This window comes from Gekko japonicus, unplaced genomic scaffold (assembly GCF_001447785.1).
Source record: "Gekko japonicus isolate JY-2015 unplaced genomic scaffold, Gekko_japonicus_V1.1 scaffold335, whole genome shotgun sequence".
Taxonomy (NCBI): domain Eukaryota; kingdom Metazoa; phylum Chordata; class Lepidosauria; order Squamata; family Gekkonidae; genus Gekko; species Gekko japonicus.
In genome coordinates, this window is record NW_015165840.1 from 143,074 (window position 1) to 163,657 (window position 20,584).

At 42.7% G+C, this 20,584-nt stretch overlaps 1 protein-coding gene across 1 annotated transcript in view; it reads left to right on the plus strand.

Annotated features, from left to right (window-relative positions):
- The window catches only part of LOC107110245 (cytoplasmic polyadenylation element-binding protein 3-like), a 97,203-nt gene that overhangs the window by 13,917 nt on the left and 62,702 nt on the right, over nucleotides 1-20,584 (plus strand). The window contains 1 exon segment of the mRNA XM_015410996.1: nucleotides 11,769-11,928. Within this exon segment, the coding sequence (XP_015266482.1) occupies nucleotides 11,769-11,928 (160 nt within the window).

Here is a 20,584-nt window from a genome sequence, read left to right on the forward strand (position 1 = left end):
GTTAACAGGAAAGCTCTGTCCGGCTGTTATAACTAATATTAGTTGACTGACTTTTTTTTGTTTGTGTTCCTTTTCAAAAAACCATCTAAGGCCGTGGCCATCTCTACATCTTTTTGGTAATAAATTCCATAATTTGAGCAATCTTGAGAGAAACCTTGAGAAGGTGAAAGAATTCAGGGAAGCAGCCAAAGGAAGAGAGGTTATCTCTCACCTAAGCTCATGTTAACGGGGTGAATATATGTTCAGCTCATTACAGCAAGACAAATGCTTGATACAGTTTTTTTAACTAAGCTTCATTTAGCTTCATTCTTCTAGAATATTTTTTGTAGCTCATTTTTGTACATAGGGTTTGAATGTTTTAACTAGAATTTGAGAAGATTAAATAGCCTATTAAATTGGTAGATAATAGAACATCAAAGTATCTGCATAGATGCCAGGACAGTTTATGTTTTTATGTCTAAGGAAAAAAATCTTCCACTAGCATAATCAGTTTAAATATAAGCTCTCAAGAAACAGGTGTATTTTCTTCTACTAAAGGAGTACTAAAGGAGAGCTTCTACTAAAGGAGGACTGTTTGGATTACTCCTGAGTGGTCTAAAATTGACTTACTTTGGAGTGTTTCTTAGACATATAGCTGAAACCAAAGCAATAAGCTACTACCTCCTTACTTAATTTTAGAAGTGTAAAATACTAATTCTAATGTTAGTTGTCCTGCCACATTGAAAGTGATAATTTCCATTGTGTCCTTTACCCAGTGATCACCAAGGGTTTCATATAGCTAAGCTGCAGAGAGGAAAAGTGGTTCCTTGGCTCACAAAACTGATTCAACATGACAGCTTTTCTTTGGTAACTTTGCCTTAAACTGATTATGCGATTGTTTTGCCTCAGTGCAGAGTCAGGAGTACTAGTATAGGTAGGTGCCGCCTCACTATGACAGACAGAAAAAGCAGCTACAAAACTTGTAAGGTTTTCAGTTTTCACTTGCACAGCTGTTCAGACCTCTGTCTGAAACAGTGTAGAAAGATCTTGGGGCACTAAGAGGATGTGCCACAATCTGAGGCAAACAAATTTGCTAAATTCATATTAGGAAGCACGAATGTTCAGGATTACCTACCACATCAGGGCTAAACTAGATATGTTGATGGCTGGTTTGTGTGCTTGGGACTTTGGTACAATGACATGGAATGTGTGTATTTGTTCACTTGTAATGTGGGAGAGTGCTACAGCTGGCTTACCTTTGTACAGTTTGTCCTCTAATAACTGTTTTCTCTTGAGTGAACTTAGATACTGAAAGTGTTTAGTTGAGAGAAAAGTGCTTGAGGGAAAGGAACTACACAAAGTAAGCAATGGTAGTCCAGTCCAGTTCTGCCCTCTTTATCTGCACGCCCCTTTTGCTTTTTAAATTGGAGCCCCTCTCTTGTTTTGTACATAGTACTCCAAAACCTTTGCTCATGGAGCCCACTTGCTTGTTATAGTCTTCTCCCCTTTGCTTAGAATCAGGAGGACACCTGCAATGCACATGTTTTTGCTTCTTTCTTGTACAAATGGTCTGCCAGCACCGGGGTTGGGAAATTCCTAGAGATTTGGGAGCAGTGTCTGTGGAGGGCAGGTTTGGGGAGGGAGACGTGTGGCCATACAACCTGCCTTTTGATGTTGCCATTTTCTCTAGTGGGACTGATCTCTGTAGTCTGGAGATCAGCTATAATTCCAGGAGAACTCCAGGCCCTGCCTTGAGGATCAAATTATACAGAACACAATGAAAGGAAGTGCTAATTATGTTTCAGAGAATCTCCCACTTAAAAGTTCTGACTACTGTAAATGATCAGAAGCTTTGACGACAAGTGCCCGAGTGTCTGCTCGTTTCATATGCGGTCTTCTTGAAAGTCGATACAGCTTCTCAAAAAATTCACCTTCACCCCTTCTTTTCACAGTATTGTTTGGAACTAATGTGAACAGTATGTATCGACTTTGAAGAAGACCACGAATGAAATGAGTAGACACTCGGGTACTCATCGTCGAAGCTTCTGCTTGTTTACAGTAGTTGGAACTTTCAGTGGGAGATTCTCTGAAATGTTATTAGCGTCTCCATTCGTTGTGTTCTGTATAATTTGATTCTTAAGTAATTATATATGTATTTCTTGACAGATATTTGTAGGGTCAGTTTTGGATCTCTTGTGTAGCTTTCTGTATAATTAACAAACACAGTACTAATGTTTTTGGGTGTGAATTGTTTATTATGTTTTGAGATACAATTAGTAGCTGGTCATCACGGTAATTTCCCCCTCTTGTTTGTGCATCATACACGTGATCCCGTTATTGTATAATACCTGCCTTGAGGTTGACAGCCCTATCTGTGCATGTGCCAGGAACAAGACATTGTTTAGCTAATTGTGCCTCCTTTCTTCATCCTTTACATCTGGGAGGAAGAGCCACTGGTAGCTTATTGATGTGTGGCTGCATGAGCACAACTTCATGGGTGAGCTGGGTTACTGGCTTGCACCCTCTGATTCATATACCTTCTTATATGAATTGTGATGCTATGTAGCAACAGTAGTTACTTTATTTCTGCCATTAAAATGTGTGATAAATTGATTGGTATAAAATCCATTTTATTTGAGCCATGCCATTTCATATTCCACTAATATAATGCTTCAGTAGAAATTTCACTTCCTCTAGTTTTCTGACTGACCTTAATTGATGGCCATCTTGGGTGTGATTTATTTTTAATTATTCTCTTTTCTTTGAGTATATGATTGATTTTACTAGGTGTGTAAACAGAACAGAAAGTGCTTCTGTTAGCTTTTAAATATCCATTCACAAATCAGAATGCTTGAGCAGATTTTATCGAAAGCATTTTGTTTAGTACCAGGCAACCATAAACCTAAATGCCACTGCTAAGTGCTCAGTCAGTTATAAAAATGTCCACAGATAATTTGCAAAAGTGAAGTCATAAAGAAAGAATAATGGCTTTCAATTTTTGGTCAAACACAAAAGAAAAGCAATTTGCAGTATCTGTATTCTAATGTCTGTGGTAGTATTAAGAGGCACTTCAGCTCTGAAGTGCTGGGCCAGGTGAAATATATTTTTTTCAGCAGTATGTTTCTATGGTGGTGTATGTTGTAACAGAGAAAGAGGAAAAGCATGGGTTTTCAAAGCAGGCCAACAAGTGTGTTGCAAAACTATATAAAATGTGTATTAGGAGAAACACTGAACATTTGAAAAATTTTTGCAACAAAAATAAAGTCTCTGGGACATCAGTTACAGTAGGTTGTAGTCACAGGGCCTCTGGTGAAACCAATTGAACCATGGAAGAAGATTATATGCAGGAGGTCCTAGCTTCCTTTTCCTAAACTGTAACTGGTTATTGTGGCTACTGACAAGATCTTCCTCTTTCCACACTGAGCTCTGCAGGAGAGGAAGCCCAAAGCTGAGAGATCTTTAAATTTTATCTGTCAATTTCTGTCATGATTTAAACTTTACCCCTTTCCCTTCTTCTCGCTCTATTAAATTGCTATGTGAGTTAAACATTAACATTGTCTGATAGACTTGTGCACAGATGTAGCATGCATATATTATGGATCTGCCAGAATACTATGTATCCCGTTGGTTAATAGCTTCAGGTTCAAATGTTTTATATTGACTTTACACTACAGGCTCCTTACTATTCTCCACATCTGGATATACTCAAAGAAAAGTGAATTGTAGCTTGCTGTGGTAGACTTTATAATTTAGTGGGATTGTCACCATATGAAGGTGACTGGCAGTGGGTTTAGCATTGACAAAATGAAGGATGACTTGGCATAATGCATGGTGATAAAGCTTAATGCTACAAGATTTGACTGTGGCTAGTAGCTTACTTGAAAAAGAGCTCATTAGACAAATTCATTGGATAGATCTTCCACTGTTAGCCACAACAGACAGGTAGAACTCTCATGTGAGATACAATGTACATCTTTGAGTACCAGACAAATGGGGAAGGGCCATTAAGCTTCTGATTGGCTACTGTTGGATGAAGAATTCTGATCTACAGGGACCCTAATTTCATTCAGCAAGGCAATTTGTATGTTCTTGGTATGGAACTTGATTATTCAACATATTTGATCATACAACTTCATCTTCAAAACAATGACCTTTTAATTATCTAGTTGCTTTTAGGAAATTCATAAGAACATAAGAACATAAGAACATAAGAGACGCCAATGTTGGATCAGGCCAAAGGCCCATCCAGTCCAACACTCTGTGTCACACAGTGGCCAGAAATACCAGTGCCATCAGGAGGTCCAGCAGTGGGGCCAGGACATTAGAAGCCCTCCCACTGTTGACCCCCCCCCAAGCACCAAGAAGACAGAGCATCACTTGCCCCAGAGCCCCTAGCTATACCTTGTGGCTAATAGCCACTGATGGACCTCTGCTCCATATGCTTATCTAATTCCCTTTTGAAGCCGTCCATGCTTGTAGCACCCACCACTTCCTGTGGCAGTGAATTCCATGTGTTAATCACTCTTTGGGTGAAGAAGTACTTCCTTTTATCCGTTCTAACCCGACCGCTCTGCAGTTTCATGGAGTGCCCACGAGTTCTTGTATTGTGAGAAAGGGAGAAAAGTACCTCTTTCTTTACCTGCTCTTTCCCATGCATAATCTTATAAACCTCGATCATGTCACCCCTCAGTCGTCTTTTCTCCAAGCTAAAGAGCCCTAAGCGCTTTAACCTTTCCTCATAGGGAAAGTGTTCCAACCCTTTTATCATTCGAGTTGCCCTTTTCTGCACTTTTTCCAAAGCTATAATATCCTTTTTAAGGTGTGGTGCCCAGAACTGCACACAGTATTCCAAATGAGGTCTCACCATTGATTTATATAGGGGCATTATGATATTGGCTGATCTGTTTTCAATACCCTTCCTAATAATCCCCAGCATAGCATTGGCCTTCTTTATTGCAGTCACACACTGTCTCGACATTTTCAGTGAGTTATCCACTACAACTCCAAGATCTCTCTCTTGCTCAGTCTCTGCCAGTTCAGACCCCATCAATGTGTATTTATATTTAGGATTTTTGGCTCCAATGTGCATCACCTTGCACTTGGCCACATTGAACCCCATTTGCCATGTTGACGCCCACTCGCCCATCCTTGACAGATCCCCTTGGAGTGCCTCACAATCCTCACTGGTTTTCACCACCCTGAACAACTTTGTATCATCCGCAAATTTAGCCACTTCACTGCTTACTCCCATCTCCAAATCATTAATGAACAAGTTAAAAAGCAGTGGACCAAGTACTGATCCCTGCGGTACCCCACTGCTTACCACCCTCCACTGAGAAAATTGCCCACCTACACTCACTCTCTGTTTTCTATGAACTAGCCAGTTTTTGATCCATAAAAGGACTTGTCCTTCTATCCCATGATTTTTGAGCTTACTTAGGAGCCTTTGATGAGGAACTTTATCAAAAGCTTTCTGGAAGTCAAGGTAAATAATATCTATTGGATCCCCCTTGTCCACATGTTTGTTCACCCCCTCAAAGAACACTAACAGGTTAGTGAGACAAGATCTTCCCTTACAGAAACCGTGCTGAGTCTGCCTCAATAGGTTTTGTTCATCTATGTGCCTACTAATTCTTTCCTTAATAATGGTTTCCACCAATTTACCCGGTATCGACGTCAGACTGACTGGCCTGTAATTTCCCGGATCTCCTCTGGAACCCTTTTTAAAGATGGGAGTGACATTAGCTACCTTCCAATCCTCAGGAATGGAGGCAGATTTTAAGGAAAGATTACATATCTTTGTCAGGAGATCTACAAGTTCACATTTGAGTTCTTTCAGAACTCTCGGATGTATGCCATCTGGGCCTGGTGATTTTTCAGTTTTTAAGTTGTCTATCAGTTTTAGGACCTCCTCTCTCATCACCTCAATCTGACTCAGGTCTTCCAACACCCCTCCTGAAATCAGTGGTTCTGGAGTGGGCAAGCACTTCTCATCTTCCACAGTGAAGACGGAGGCAAAAAATGCATTTAGCTTCTCAGCCATTTCCCTATCATCCTTCAATACTCCTTTTACCCCTTGGTCGTCCAAGGGCCCCACTGCCTCCCTGGCTGGTTTCCTGTTTCTAATGTATTTGAAGAAAGTTTTATTGTTGGTTTTTACGTTTTTTGCTATATGCTCCTCATATTCCCTTTTTGCCTGCCTGACCTCAGACTTGCATTTTATTTGCCATAGCCTGTGTTCCGTTTTATCAGCCTCACTGTGACTAGCTTTCCACTGCTTAAAGGAATTCTTTTTACTTTTTACAGCCTCCATTACTCTGTTTGTTAACCATGCAGGCTTTTTCCTATACCTGTTTGTGCCTTTCCTAACCTGCGGAATATATATTTTTTGAGCTTCTAGGATCGTAGTTTTAAATAGATCCCAAGCTTCCCCAATTGTTTTGACCCTTTCTACTTTTCCTTTCAGTTTCCTCCCCACGTGTCCCCTCATATCAGAGAAATTACCCCTTTTAAAGTTAAAAATGGTTGTGTGAGTCTTTTTGGCCAATTCTCTATTTGTACAAATGATGAACTCAACAACATTATGATCACTGTTTCCAAGCGGTGCAATCACTTTTACATCTCTCACCAGGTCTTGAGTGTTACTTAGGACCAAATCAAGGATCGCCTCTCCCCTGGTAGGTTCCGTGACCATCTGCTCCATAGCACAGTCATTTAGAGTGTCTAGAAACTCAATCTCTTTTTCCCGACTAGAACACATATTGACCCAATCAATGTGTGGGTAGTTAAAATCACCTATTATTACACAGTGTTTTTGTCTAGTTGCTATCTTTAAGGCATTCATCATTTTATAATCCTCCTCTATCTTTTGATCTGGTGGGCGATAACAAACTCCCAGTGTTAAGTTTCCTTTTGGCCCCCCTATTTCAACCCATAGAACTTCCAGAAGCGAATCCAATTCACTTAGCCTCTCAATCTTTCTAGACTTTATACCCTCTCTGACATACAGAGCTACCCCACCTCCAACCCTTCCCCCCCTATCCTTCCGATATAATATATAACCGGGAATCACTGTGTCCCACTGATTTTCCTCATCCCACCAAGTTTCAGAAATACCCACAATGTCTATTTTTCCCTCCGACACCAAGCACTCCAACTCCCCGATTTTACCTCGGACACTTCTAGCATTTGTATAGAAACAGCTGTAATTTCCCTTACAAGTTAAGCCTGCATCCTTCCTCTTGCTATCTCGAGTCGTTGTCCGGCAGTCCATGTCACCAGCCATGGCCTCTGTGGACAATTTCAATCCACCTCCCTGTAGAAAAGCAACCGGTACCCCCTCACCTCTCTCAGATGAGCCAACCCGAACCAGAGACTTTTCATCTCCTGTCGGCTTTCCCCCAATATTCAGTTTAAAAGCTGCTCTGCCACCTTTTTGATTTTAAGTGCCAGCAGCCTGGTTCCTTCTCGGGACAAGTGGAGACCGTCTCGCCTGTACAGCTCCCTCTTGTTCCAAAAAGTATCCCAGTGCCTAACAAACCTGAACCCTTCCCCCCTACACCATCGTCTCATCCACGCATTGAGACTCCTGATCTCTGCCTGTCTCTCCGGCCCTGCGCGTGGAACAGGTAACACTTCTGAGAAGGCTACCTTGGAGGTCCTGGACCTAAGTTTCCTGCCCAGCAGCCTAAATTTCTCCTCCAGGACCTCACGACTGCATTTCCCCACATCGTTGGTGCCGACATGCACCACGACCACTGGCTCCTCCCCAGCACTATCTACCAGCCTATCTAAAACACGCGTAATGTCCGCTACCTTCGCACCAGGCAGGCAAGTCACCATACGGTCAGTACGCGGGTTCGCCACCCAGCTGTCTACCTGCCTAAGGATCGAATCACCCACTACCAAGAGCCCCCCTCCCACCCTGCTCAGGGATGGTTCCTTGGTGCAAAAGGAGAGCCGCTCACCAGCTGGGGAAGAGGTCCCTTCTGAGGGCACATTCCCCTTATCCTCAGCATGGTGCCCTGTTTCCCCTAGACCCTCATGCTCCCTGACAGCAGCGGGGCTGCCAGATCCAGAGTGGGACGAAGCTAACAAGTCCCCGAGAGTCTTTTCTGTGTGCCTAGCTGACTGTCTCTGCTTCTCCAGGTCAGCCACCTTGGCCTCAAGGGAGCACACACGTTCCCTGAGAACCAGGAGCTCCTTGCACCGAGGACACACCCAAGACTTCTGCCCAGTGGGCAGATAGTCATACATGTGACACTCCGTGCAAAACACTGGATAGCCCCCAACCCCCTGCTGGCATTCTGGCTTCATAATTCTTTTAAAATAAATAAATATAATCCCCCTTTTAAACCCTTGGTATTTATGTGGGTTTTGTTATCAAGTCAAATTATTTTACGGGAAAGACAAAGAGCCTAGGGCCTTGTCTTTCTGGCTCTTTTTGGGCTTCTTACAGCGCCCCTAGTCTAAGAGTCCCTAGGCTAAGAGCCACAGGCAAAGAGCCCTTTAGCTCACCCTTCGGCTCGTGCCAGAGGCTCGTGCCTCTGCCAAGGTGCTTCCTTAAATAGAGGCCTCCCCCAGCAGAGGTCAGGCAGCAGCTATTCAAATTCAAATTCACCCAGGCACTCAATCACAGGCAAAACAATGCCCCTTCCACTTCCTCTCAATTACAGGCAATCCCAGTCAAACAATGCCCGTTCCTCTCCCACACTCAATCAGCCAGGACTCTGCAAGAACTCTAAGTGCTTCCACACACTGCTAAACACAGTTTTCCCACAAAATATCCTTAGCTGAATTCTCTCAGCTGAAAGCAAGTAAAAGAAACCCACTCACCTCTCTCACAGCTCTCTCTCCTGCTCCTGCTCAGAGCTCAGCTGGTCTCCTCTGCCTCTGGCAAGGTGCTTCCTTAAATAGAGGCCTCCCCCAGCAGAAGTCAGGCAGCAGCTATTCAAATTCAAATTCACCCAGGCACTCAATCACAGGCAAAACAATGCCCCTTCCACTTCCTCTCAATTACAGGCAATCCCAGTCAAACAATGCCCGTTCCTCTCCCACACTCAATCAGCCAGGACTCTGCAAGAACTCTAAGTGCTTCCACACACTGCTAAACACAGTTTTCCCACAAAATATCCTTAGCTGAATTCTCTCAGCTGAAAGCAAGTAAAAGAAACCCACTCACCTCTCTCACAGCTCTCTCTCCTGCTCCTGCTCAGAGCTCAGCTGGTCTCTGTTGGTTTACTTCCATTTTGTAATAACAGTCTTTAAAATGGACTTTAAGATGGGATTATCTGATTACTCCGGGGTCTATCTCTAATTGGCCATTACAGAGTCCCTTTTTTCCCACCTGTTTCATACTATATCAGAGAGCTTACTCATATTTAAGTATTTATTTTATTTATACCCACTTTTCTCCCTTACGGGAACTCAAAATAGCTTATGTTGCTCTCCCCATCTCCATTGTATCCTGGTTAGACCTAATTAGAGGAATAGACTGATAAGGTCCTAATTCAACAGGTAGGTATGAAGCTGGCAGGGGTGCAGGCCAGATTTGGAGTCAGGATGGACTCACTTCAAGTTTTGTTAGGCAACTTGTTGGCGGCAACCCGTGTCAGAGTTAGGGTTGCTTATTTGAAAATAAAGAAATATATATTTTTATGCTAAGCGTTTCAAATAGCTGATGGGCAAGAAAGTATAATATGAGTAAGCTATTATAGTTTTAACTAGCCAGCTTCAGAATATGTCTGTTGTGTGTTAGGAGGATAGTGGTTCAGGTATGTTTCCCCTCACCCTTTTAATATCCTTTTTTGCACATTCTTTAGATGTGTTAGAAAAGAACTTAAGGCAGTGCTCTCTGCTTCTTCCAGCCCTGAATCATGTGTTTGTAATTGTGACAATGATTTTTGAAACCGTAGTTACCTGGGATGAGAAAGAGAGCAAGGTCTGGTCCCTACAAAGGATAGCTAGTGCAGTGTAGTCTAAATAATACTACTAGGGTTATTAAGGTTACTGGTTGAATATATGTGAAGCATTTCAGAGAGCTAGTATAGGGACATGCTGGGGAGACCTCGGATCAAATTCCCCTTGAGCCAGTGAGCATATCGGCCTTGAGCAACATGTACTCAGTCTACCTCACAGAGAGGTTGAGGATTCAAATGAGTGCTCCCCTGAGCTCCTTAGTTAAAGATCATAATGTTGATGATGAATGACATTCCAGACTCATGTACTTTTGAGGGGGGGAAACTCAGCAAGCACTTGAGCTGAAAAACCCTTAGGATGCTTAGCAAGGAAGTCTTTTACGACTGTGCTACTTCTGTAACCCTCTCCTTCCTGCCTGTCTAATGAGTCATTGTATAGTGCTGCTGTACTGTCTCTCGATAATGCAGGAGCAGAAGCTTCTAGCAGAACAGCTTGTAGGCCCAGTATCCTGGACAGGGTCTTCTCTCTTCACTTATGTAATGCAAATGTGCCATGCAAGAGAGATTGCATCTGACTCTAAATAGTTTTAAACTGGAGCACCAGTTAATCCCACTGTTAGGTTACTATTTTATACATTGAAGTGGGAGTACATTCCTGTTGATCAATAAGATTTGCACATAGATTAATTTATGAGCATGATGCCAGTCAAGCTGATCATCAGATTTTTCCTCCAGCTCTGTCTTGGTAAATAAGGTCAGCCTCAACTTGTGGCAAAGCAGTAACTCGAAAGTGTCAATATGCAAATGATTTAGAATATTAATACAGAAATTATGGAATTTTAAATTCAGTAGATCTTTTAAACAGTTTTATAGGCTCTTGGGGTTTAATAATTGATTTCATATGCAGTGCACACTAGCACTGAAATATAAACTGGATAAATCTGGTGAGGATTTTCAAGTGGCTGCTGCATGCTGTCTATTCTTTTGTTGTTCATCACGCCTTTTATCCACTTGAGAGTTGTTTGTGCAGTCTCGCTGTGTGCGAGTTATTGCCTTATTTCGCAAGCATGCAGTGCAGATACATTCCTAAGGTACAAATGGTAGTGTTTCAGGGAACATTGTTCGGGGGACAAGCTTATTCTCCCTCCCCCTGATTAATTCATACCTCAGTTTATTTTACAAAGACATTTATTTGGCAATATAAATTCAACTCCACTGAAGATAGGTTTCTGAAGAATGTTTTCAGTAATCTTAACATGTGATCAGTAATGGGATTAAAGCAAAACAAAGGGCTCTTATTCTAGATTTATGCATGTGTTTTAATAGTCTCCTTTGCCCATTCTAGTTCAGTAGTATGGAAGTCAGGTGCATCACAGTAATTTGGGTGACGATCTCTATCTAAAATTGTAGTGTATTTCACTTTTGCTCTCTGAGAATGTGTTAATTTTTTCTGTCAATATCTGAAAGGATAGAAGTTCCTTAGGTATGGAGTTGGTTTTGGTGATGTGAGCCCTTCCAGATGTGTAACTGTATGACAGGAAAGGAAAAATCCTTAGGGTGTTATTCCAATCTGATACTAGTTTTCTGAGAATATTTGATAAGTTGTCTGCTCAAAGATGCTGTCATGCTAAAATTGTGTCCATTATTTCTTGTAACAATTTCATAGTACCAAAATAAATTGTTTGGCAAAAAGGGGTATTAATCTGGATGCTGCTCTTTCCTTGTTCTGATGCTATTAAATTTCTCTGAAGCTGTGACTAATTTAAGATTTGCACATTTTGCTCATTTACCAGTAATTTGTGATGAAGTATGCTTGCATTATTTACTGATGACTTTGTAACGGTCCTTTTTTATTGTTGTTTTTTTCCTTAGGACCGGAATCGGCCCTATGATACTTTTAACTTGCACTCTTTGGAAAACTCATTAATGGATATGATAAGGACTGATCATGAGCCTCTTAAAGGTAAACACTACCCTCCCAGTGGCCCACCAATGAGTTTCGCTGATATAATGTGGAGGAATCATTTTACAGGTTAGGAATATTCATATGTTCATACTCACTTTAAAAGAAAAACAGCTGTTTATTGCTATATCATTGTTATACTTTTTTTTTTGCTAGTAAGCAAGTTGCTAGATATTTAATGCTACTCTCTTGACTTTATAATCTCAGTTATCCAAGGTGAATAAAGTTAATGATACAGTAATGATTTTCATTTTAAAGTATATTTTCACATGCTTGTTTTAAATATCTACCTGTAATAATAATGCCTGCTATATGAGTGTAAGATACAGATCTCAAATGGTTGGGAACTGGGACAGAGAAGGATTGCATTTTTAAAAAATGATCTGCGTGATTGATATAATGAAATATTGATGATTTCTTCAGCTGAGCAGACCAAGCTGTTCTTTCAGCTTCAGTGATAAATTAAAGTACTTCTAGTACTCATCATAAACCTTATGAATGAGTGATTTGGGCAGCTGTTAGTTTAATAATTCATACTGATGTCTACTACCACATCAATCTCTTAAATCTTTAGTTAAACTTGAGTGTTGCTATATAGTCTCTAGGAATTATTTAACTTTAAGGATAGAGAGCAATGAAATAGTTCAACAAATATTACCACAAATATTCTATAAATATTGAGATAATAAATATAATTGCTTATCAATCTTGAGAATCAAACCTGATATCTACTGATTAGGCTTTGGCAGAGGGTAAGAGGTCTGTACCTACAGGCCAGCAGAGAGATCTAATCCATCACTATCTCTGATTTAGGATTAAGTGATATCTGTGTGTCATTAAGGATATAGCTGTAGTCATATCAAATAGATGGTTTGTAGGAGGGTGCGACCAGCTGCCAAGAGTAGTGGAGTAGTTCTGTTTTTTCCCCTGTGGCCATGAAGAATCAGGACCTGGAGCTTCACATGAATGAAAACTGTTTGAAATAGCTCATTACTTTGGGTTGGCTGGTTTAGAGGAATTGCCCTGTAATCTAGACTACAATTTTTGCTAAAAGTTTTATGTATGTTGTTTATCAAAACTGAAACATTACATTCTGAAATGCTGTGCCTGTGATTTTTTCTTAAAATATAATAATAACTTTGGGAAATATCACAGTTGCACAGTTTCCCAAAAAGTTTAGAGTTATACGAATAGCATTAAATGTGCTCCTACAAATGCAGATGGAGGGCTGTTTAAGTCTGTCTAGGCTGGAGCTTTAAATAATGTAAATAAGATGTGGTGGCATTTGCTAGCTTCTACCTTGAATCTAGAAATTCATTATGAACGTATGATAGCTTTGTACACCCAGCTCTATCTACTGATGGACGGCCACCCGGATATGGCCCCTAGAGAGTTGGAGGAGGCGTTACAGGCCATGGTTGGATGGTTGCGTCAGAGCCAACTGAAGTTAAATCTATCTAAGACGTGGGTCCTGTACCTGAGTCGTGGGAGACTGGGACAGGGGATTGGGCTCCCAGCCTTCGAAGGGGCTCCATTGGTCCTGACATCGGAGGTAAAGAGCCTGGGTGTGTTCCTGGATGCCTCCCGTACAATGGAGGCCCAGGTCACTGCCACTGCTAGGTCTGCCTTTTTTTACCTGAGGCAGATCAGGCAGTTAGTGCCATATCTCATATCCCGGAACTTAGCGACTGTGATCCATGCAATGGTCACGTCCAGGTTGGATTATTGTAACTCTCTCTACGTGGGGCTGCCCTTGACTCTGCTCCGGAAGTTACAGCTATTGCAGAACGTGGCAGCACGGGTGTTGACAGCGACGCCTGTACGTGCGCACATCCGCCTAGTGCTGCGCGACCTGCACTAGCTGCCTCTCGAATTCCGGATCCATTTCCACATGTTGGTGGAAAAGCCCTATACAGCCTTCAAAGCCCTATACGGCCAGGGGCCAGCATACCTTCGAGACCGTCTCTCCCCATACGAGCCCTGTAGAGCACTGAGGTCTACCAATCAACATCTTTTGGTGGTCCCCGGCCCCAGGGACGTCCGACTTGCCTCTGCCTGGTGGAATGAGCTCCCGAGTGAAATCAGGGCCCTGCGGGATTTATTACAACTCCACAGGGCCTGCAAGATGGAGCTCTTCCGCCAGGCTTTTGGTTGAGGCAGTGGACATTCCCCCCTCGAGCCCCCTCCATCTGTAGCCTGGGTCTGTCTGTAGTCTTGGTCCTTGGGATCCTAAATTTAAAGATCTTTATAACAAAAATTGATTTTAACATCATCAACCACTGAAGCATCTGACTTTTATTAGAGTGGTATGGTACTTATGACTTATGTGTTATGTTATTTTACATTGTGTTTTAAAATGGTTTTAACTGTATTGCACTTTTACTGTTTGGAACCCGCCCTGAGCCTGTCAAGGGGAGGGTGGGATACAAATCCAATAAAATAAATAAATTAATTAACTAGTCTAAGATGGCTGCTCTCCACTCATATAACACCCTGTGTGCATGTAGCTGTGTGTTGTAATTTTCTTTGAGGGCACAAGAAGAGCTCTTGGGAATAAGAATGCTGACTGTAGAGATACTTTCACTGCCCCTTCTCCCTCTGTGGTGGAGGACATCCTGAAGGATGATTCCCACCATCCAATCAAGGAGGCAGGGACAGGGTTTTTTTACTCCCTGTCTCTTGTCTGTAGGACTCACCGTCTCCAGTTTCTTTCCTTCCTCAACAGGGAGAGCAGCTAATGAATAGGCTTTGCCTTTTTCTACACTAGAATCTTTTTTCTCTTCTTTTTCTATCATTATTCTCTAAAAGTGTTTTCTATTCTATCCTATCTCCCTCCTCTAAGTCCTCTTTTGACCTGGACTCCTTCCTTCCTCTGATCTCTGGGAGAGCAGCGAAGGGCAGCTGACAGGCTCACTCTAGCGATGGTGGCCATTTTGTGGCAGTGACAAAGAGCAAAACCAATCAGCTGCTCTAATTATGGTGCAGAAGGATAGCAGTGATGGATTTCTATCCGAGGGAGAAACCGACCCATCCTTAATGTCAGGCACAAGGGAGACTGCCAGGGGAGCAGACAAGGTCCACATTTGGCTCACCTCTGCGGCCACAGCCAACCCCTTGTTGTGAGAAGAGGAAGCGCACGGGGGGAAAAGTCGGTTAGTGAAGAATGTCCTGGGGCACAAAGCTGGTTTGAGCCTTCTGGCTATCGACAGTGGCCATTTCACACAGCCACAAACACTTCACAGAGGCAGTTCTTATGTGAGCACGGTCAGTCTGGAGGATGTGGAGCCTGACTGTTCTGTCACATCACAGCATTTTGGAGCGGAGATCCAGGGAGCTCATTGCTCAGTCTGGAAGAACAAGGCTCCCACTTTGATGGCAGCTATGCCAGCGGGCAGACAACTGGTAAAGTAAAAAAAACCCTGGGGGGGTTTCATCTTCCCCCTGAGTTCCTATCTTTAATATACAGACCATGAAGGAGGAGATTCAGAGTTACTGCCTTAGTGGTGCAATGCCCAAAGGAAGCCAAAGCCAGAGTGGTCACAGCCTTGCTCCTCCCCTTCCCCACCAAGACACAAAAGAATAGGAAAAGCTAGACTGGAGGGGAGAGGGGCATCCTGGCCCACTAAAGCAGCCCAGAAGGAACCCTGTAATAGAGAAAGGGGGAGAAATACATTGGGCTGAGACCCAGATTCTTCTTCTGGCACTGAGTCTGATAGTAGTGAGGAGGTAGAGTTTCTGTCAGATGATGAAGATGATGAGGACATTGAAATGCCAGTGCAAAAAAAATTCCTTAAGGTTGAGGACTACCAATATCTCCTGTAAAAACTCTCACAGCACTAGAGCACCAAGAGTCCCCAGCAGGTGAGGAGAAAAATCTTGAACACCCTAATCAAAAAACTAGACCTAGGGGAAATTAAAAAAAAAAGAATTCCACCAGCACTGACACCACTGAAAGAGCATTTCAATTCCCAGAGTTCTTTGAAAAGCAATTAAAATACGAGTAGGTGAAACCTTTAGCAAACAGGCACTAACCAGGGTTTATCAAGAAGTTGCACGCTTTACCATTGTTTGCTAATTAGTTCTTGCAGGTTCCACTGGTGGATGCTCCTGTTACAGCACTGCAGTCCTTTGGCCTGCTAGCAGAAGATGATCAAGGCACTATTCATGACAGCTTAGATAATAAAGCAGATTTCGCACTGTGGAAAGCTCATGATGCTATGGCTATGGCAATCAAGCGTCTGCAACTATATCCATTGCATGGAGGGCAGCTATCATTTGGACAAAGAAGATACTCCAACTGCTACCAGAGTTGAATAGGTGACTCAGGGAAGGGGCCAACAGAATTCTTAAGGTAACCTCCTTCACAGCAAACATGATGTTGATCTCACTAATATTTTCATCCAGAACCATGTCTTCGGCTGCCACAGCAAGAAGAACCTCTAGCTCCAGGCATGGCAAGCTGACTTGCATTCAAAGGCTATTATGACAGCATACCTTTTGCAGAGAGACATATTCTTTGGGGACTGACTGGACAAAATCCTGGTGGAAGGTACTACTGAAGACCCTGAGAAGTTTGGATAGACGGATGTATGGAGGGTCTTTTGTTCCCAGCATGCCTAGCCAAGATCCAAACAGGCCAAGGAGATTGAACTGGAATCAATTGAGACACTTCCTCAGAAGAGGAGGTTTTAATTCCAGATTTGCTAGATAGCCCAGGAGCAGATCAGAGAAGATCAACCGGGATGGAAAGCACCCCAAAGCATGACGTCGCCTCGATTTCGGTGGGAGGAAGACCACTCCACTTAAAAGAAGTCTAGATCCAGTCTCAAGCAGACCTCTGGACTGTGAAGCTAATCACCAAGGGTTACACTAGTCACCAAGGGTTATGCAATAGAATTTTCCAACCCTCCATTGGAACGCTTCATTCCAAGAGCCCAGAAAAATGCTTCAGGATTGCCCAGGTAATACAACATCTTTTCACCACCCAAGCCATTGAGCCTGTCCCACCTTCAGAAAAGGGGTGCAGAGTTTTTACTCTGTCTTCTTTACTGTTTCAAGAAGAACAAGGACTGTGGAGGGCCATCCTGGATTTTAAAATTCCTCGACAAGTCCATCAAATTGAGACATTTCAAGATGTAAACACTCTGATCCACTGCAGAATCCCTACAACCAGGAGAGTTCCTCATGTCCATACGTCTTACAAAGGCACACCTGCACATTCTGATTCTTCCAAGGCACAGGAGATATCTCTGTGTCAGGGAAGACTCCTGTCAATTCAAGGCGCTCCCATTTGATCTCTCAACAGCTCCGAGAGTCTTCTCCAAGGTTCTGATCAATCTGATTGTCACAGTAAGAGAACAGGGAATCCACATACATCCTTATTTAGAGGACTTACTGATCAGGTCCAGCCCCAGAGTCAATTCATTAGCGGATATGAAGATGACGATTCAATGTGCACAAAGTCATGGCTTCATTATAAACCTGCAGAAGAACTCACAGAACCTAATACACCAGCTAGAGCTTCTGGGAGTTATCATCCATACAACAGTCAATTGCTTATCTCTGCCGGTCCACAAGGCATGGAGAGATGTCAAAGTCCATGATTACGAGCAGATCTGCTTCCTTGATGACCCTGACCAAACTTTTGGGCCTACTAATATTATGCGTAGACTCAGTCCAAAGGGGACAACTACACATGTGACAATTACAGCCAGGTAAGGCCTTTCCTGTTTCAAATCCAGTAAAGATCAGCCTGCTATGGTGGACAAAGAGGTCCAAGGCAAGGCATATTGGATGTCAGAGATAAGACAGATCTTTACAGATGCCAGCTTATTAGGATGGGGGAGTGACACTGGACAACAAACCAGTTCAGGTTCGATGATCCGAGCCAGAAACAAAACTGAGCATCAGCATTCTGGAGTTGAGAGCCATAGATCTCACATTAAGACAATTCAAGCCTCAGGTAGCTCATTCTCGCATTGTGGTGAGGACAGACAACATATCATCCAAAACTTTCATAAACAAGTGTGGGTTTTTTGGGGTGTTTTTTTTAGATCGTCCGCCCTACACAAGAAGGCAATACAGATAATTCGTTGGGGAGACAAAAATCTAACATCAGTTTGGGCAGAACACATAAAAGGACTTCAAATAATCAAGCAGACTGGCTTGGCAGCCAAGTGATTCAGACAGACAAGTGGTCCAAGAGGAAGAGTGGTCCCACCAGACACTTTGACCTACTGCAAATTGATCTCTTTGCATCCCCAACAAATCACCAACTTGACAGATTTTACACAAGATTCTTTCATCCCAGGGCAGAGAGAACAGATGCTCTCACCTCTCTGTGGCCAAAGACCTTGTTATTGGCCTTTTCCACCCATTCCGATCATTCCCAAGGTACTCAGGAAGATTAAAGAACAACTAGTAGATATCATTCTAGTGGCCCTGTTCTGCCCATGCAGACAGACCATGGTCTCAGCCCTACAGGAGATGTCAACAGCACCTCCCTGGAGGTTACCAGTGTCACCAGACATGTTATATCAGGGACCCATCTGGCATCCACAACTGGGATGGCTGCACTTGGCCACATGGAGATTGAGAATAGGAACTTCCTCCACCTAGGGAGTGATGCTGATGTTACAGAGACCCTCCTGGCTTCCAGGAAACAATAAACAAATTGGTACTTAGACCAGATCCTACCTTCAAGCCCAAAGTCAATTCTGCTCTTCATAGAACTCAAGATATGTCTTCCATCCTTCTGCCAAACCCAAAGCATCAGAGGGAGAGGACATGGCACACTCTCAATGTCAGAGGTCTAGGTACCACCTTGCTCTTGTGGAATATGCATAGTTCGTGGTTAACTGAAAGTGAGCCTAACTCGGAGAATAAAGTATAAAATAAATTAAAATTAGCCTGTTGGGGAAATGGACCAGTAATCTGTTGTGAGATTTAGAGGAACTTAATTCAAGTTCTTGTCTTTATCTGGTGAAGAGATCAATAGCTAACAAACCTGACACATGCAACTGGCAAATCAGGTTTGAGAACTCAGCTTTTGCTCTGTTTTCTTAGAGCTCAGCAACCTCATCTGCACCTTTCGGTACAGCTTAACATTTAGGCAACGATATGAATTTGTGTGCGTTCTTCATGTGTTAGGCAACAATTGGCTAGCTGTCCTCTTCTGAAGACTTTGGAAATTAATCATATCTGGTTGCAGAAGGAAATATTAATGAACTGAATGGCAGCAGCTTAGGCTAGTGTTCACTGAAATGAATCTGTATTTTGACTGTGCCATTAGTCTTCAGGTGCAGGCTCACATGGTGTTAAGCTCTTCTAGGCAAAAAACAAAACCACCCAAACAGAAAACTAGAATGCACAGAACAAGGCTAGGCTGGAAACCTGACATTTTTCCTGATATTTGTTTTCTTTGGCCAAAGCATTTTTTGGACCGAGGAGTATTTGGTCATATGAAGCCCCACCTGCAGTCTGAAGTGGTACATCTCTTAACAGATGCTCCTGACTCAGCAAGAGCTAGGCTTTAGAAACAGCTGCTTGAAAAGTCATCTAGCCACGTATGGTTTTAATACGGTCTAGAAATTGCTGTGCCATAAAATTGCCTCCTGTTGAGATAAGTCTTAAAGACAGAAATAGGGAGAAGTAATACCAGAATTATCCCTGATGAATCTGGCTTGAGTTGCAATACAGTTTTGTCCTTATATACAAAAATGTGATGTGTCCCTTTAAAGTTTTCAAGGGCAGTATGGGCCAGCAGTCTAAAAAGAAGAGATGGACATAGACGTACATGTAATCTTAGGTGTGTTAACAGCAACTTCTAAAGCACAGTTACAGTGTCAAAGGCAAAAAGTATTTTGTATTTGCAGTGCTCCTCAGTAGCACAGAAATGCCCATTTGAAGTGCATGTTTGACTCTATACACAAAGGATTATACTACTGTTGATATTGCAGATATACATGTGAAGCTGTCCTGAATCTCTTTGACCTGTTTGCAGGGTACTTCCTGGTCCGTAGCTTTTTCAGATATTCAGTTTTTAGACTTCAGGACTTGCTTCGATATTTTGGAGAGCCAAACAATGGCAAGGCAAGTGTAGTTCAGGCTGGCTGACTATTAGCCTACTAAATGAAGTTTAAGCTGTATGAGGCAGTCTGGCCGTTCTATAGTGGGAATACTGAGACATGTTGAAATGAGATGGTATTTGGAAAAGTCTTGTACTGTTTCCTGTGAACTGATGATTTTTCTCTTTTGTGATGGAACAAGCCTGCTTGACCTGCAGGCCCTGTTCTGCCCACCTCCTCCATTCGATTGCCAATTCGATTGCAATTCCTCTTCCTTTCACTAGGATATTCACTGCTACCATCTGTTCATTTTAGGGGTCCAGAATGAGTGGAACAGGACTCTCAATCCCCCTTCCCAGTTCTGAGGCTTGGCCTCAAGGTCTCCTGCTACCCAGTGCCTGGTTACCACAGAGACCAAATGCAACTTTGGGTTTCTCCTGGAGGTTTGGCCACTTGCAGCCTGACCGCTTCCCTCCCCTTTATACAGTAGCGTGTCCAACAGCGGTTGGGAAGCTATGTGGTACAAAGAACCACCACCAGCATCAAGGAGTAAAATATTTATTATAAAAGAAAATGTTTACAAGCATGCTTTAGCACCACACCCAAATTAGCACACGGAAAGACAAAAGAAAGGTGTTTATAAATGCATCCTCTTTCCC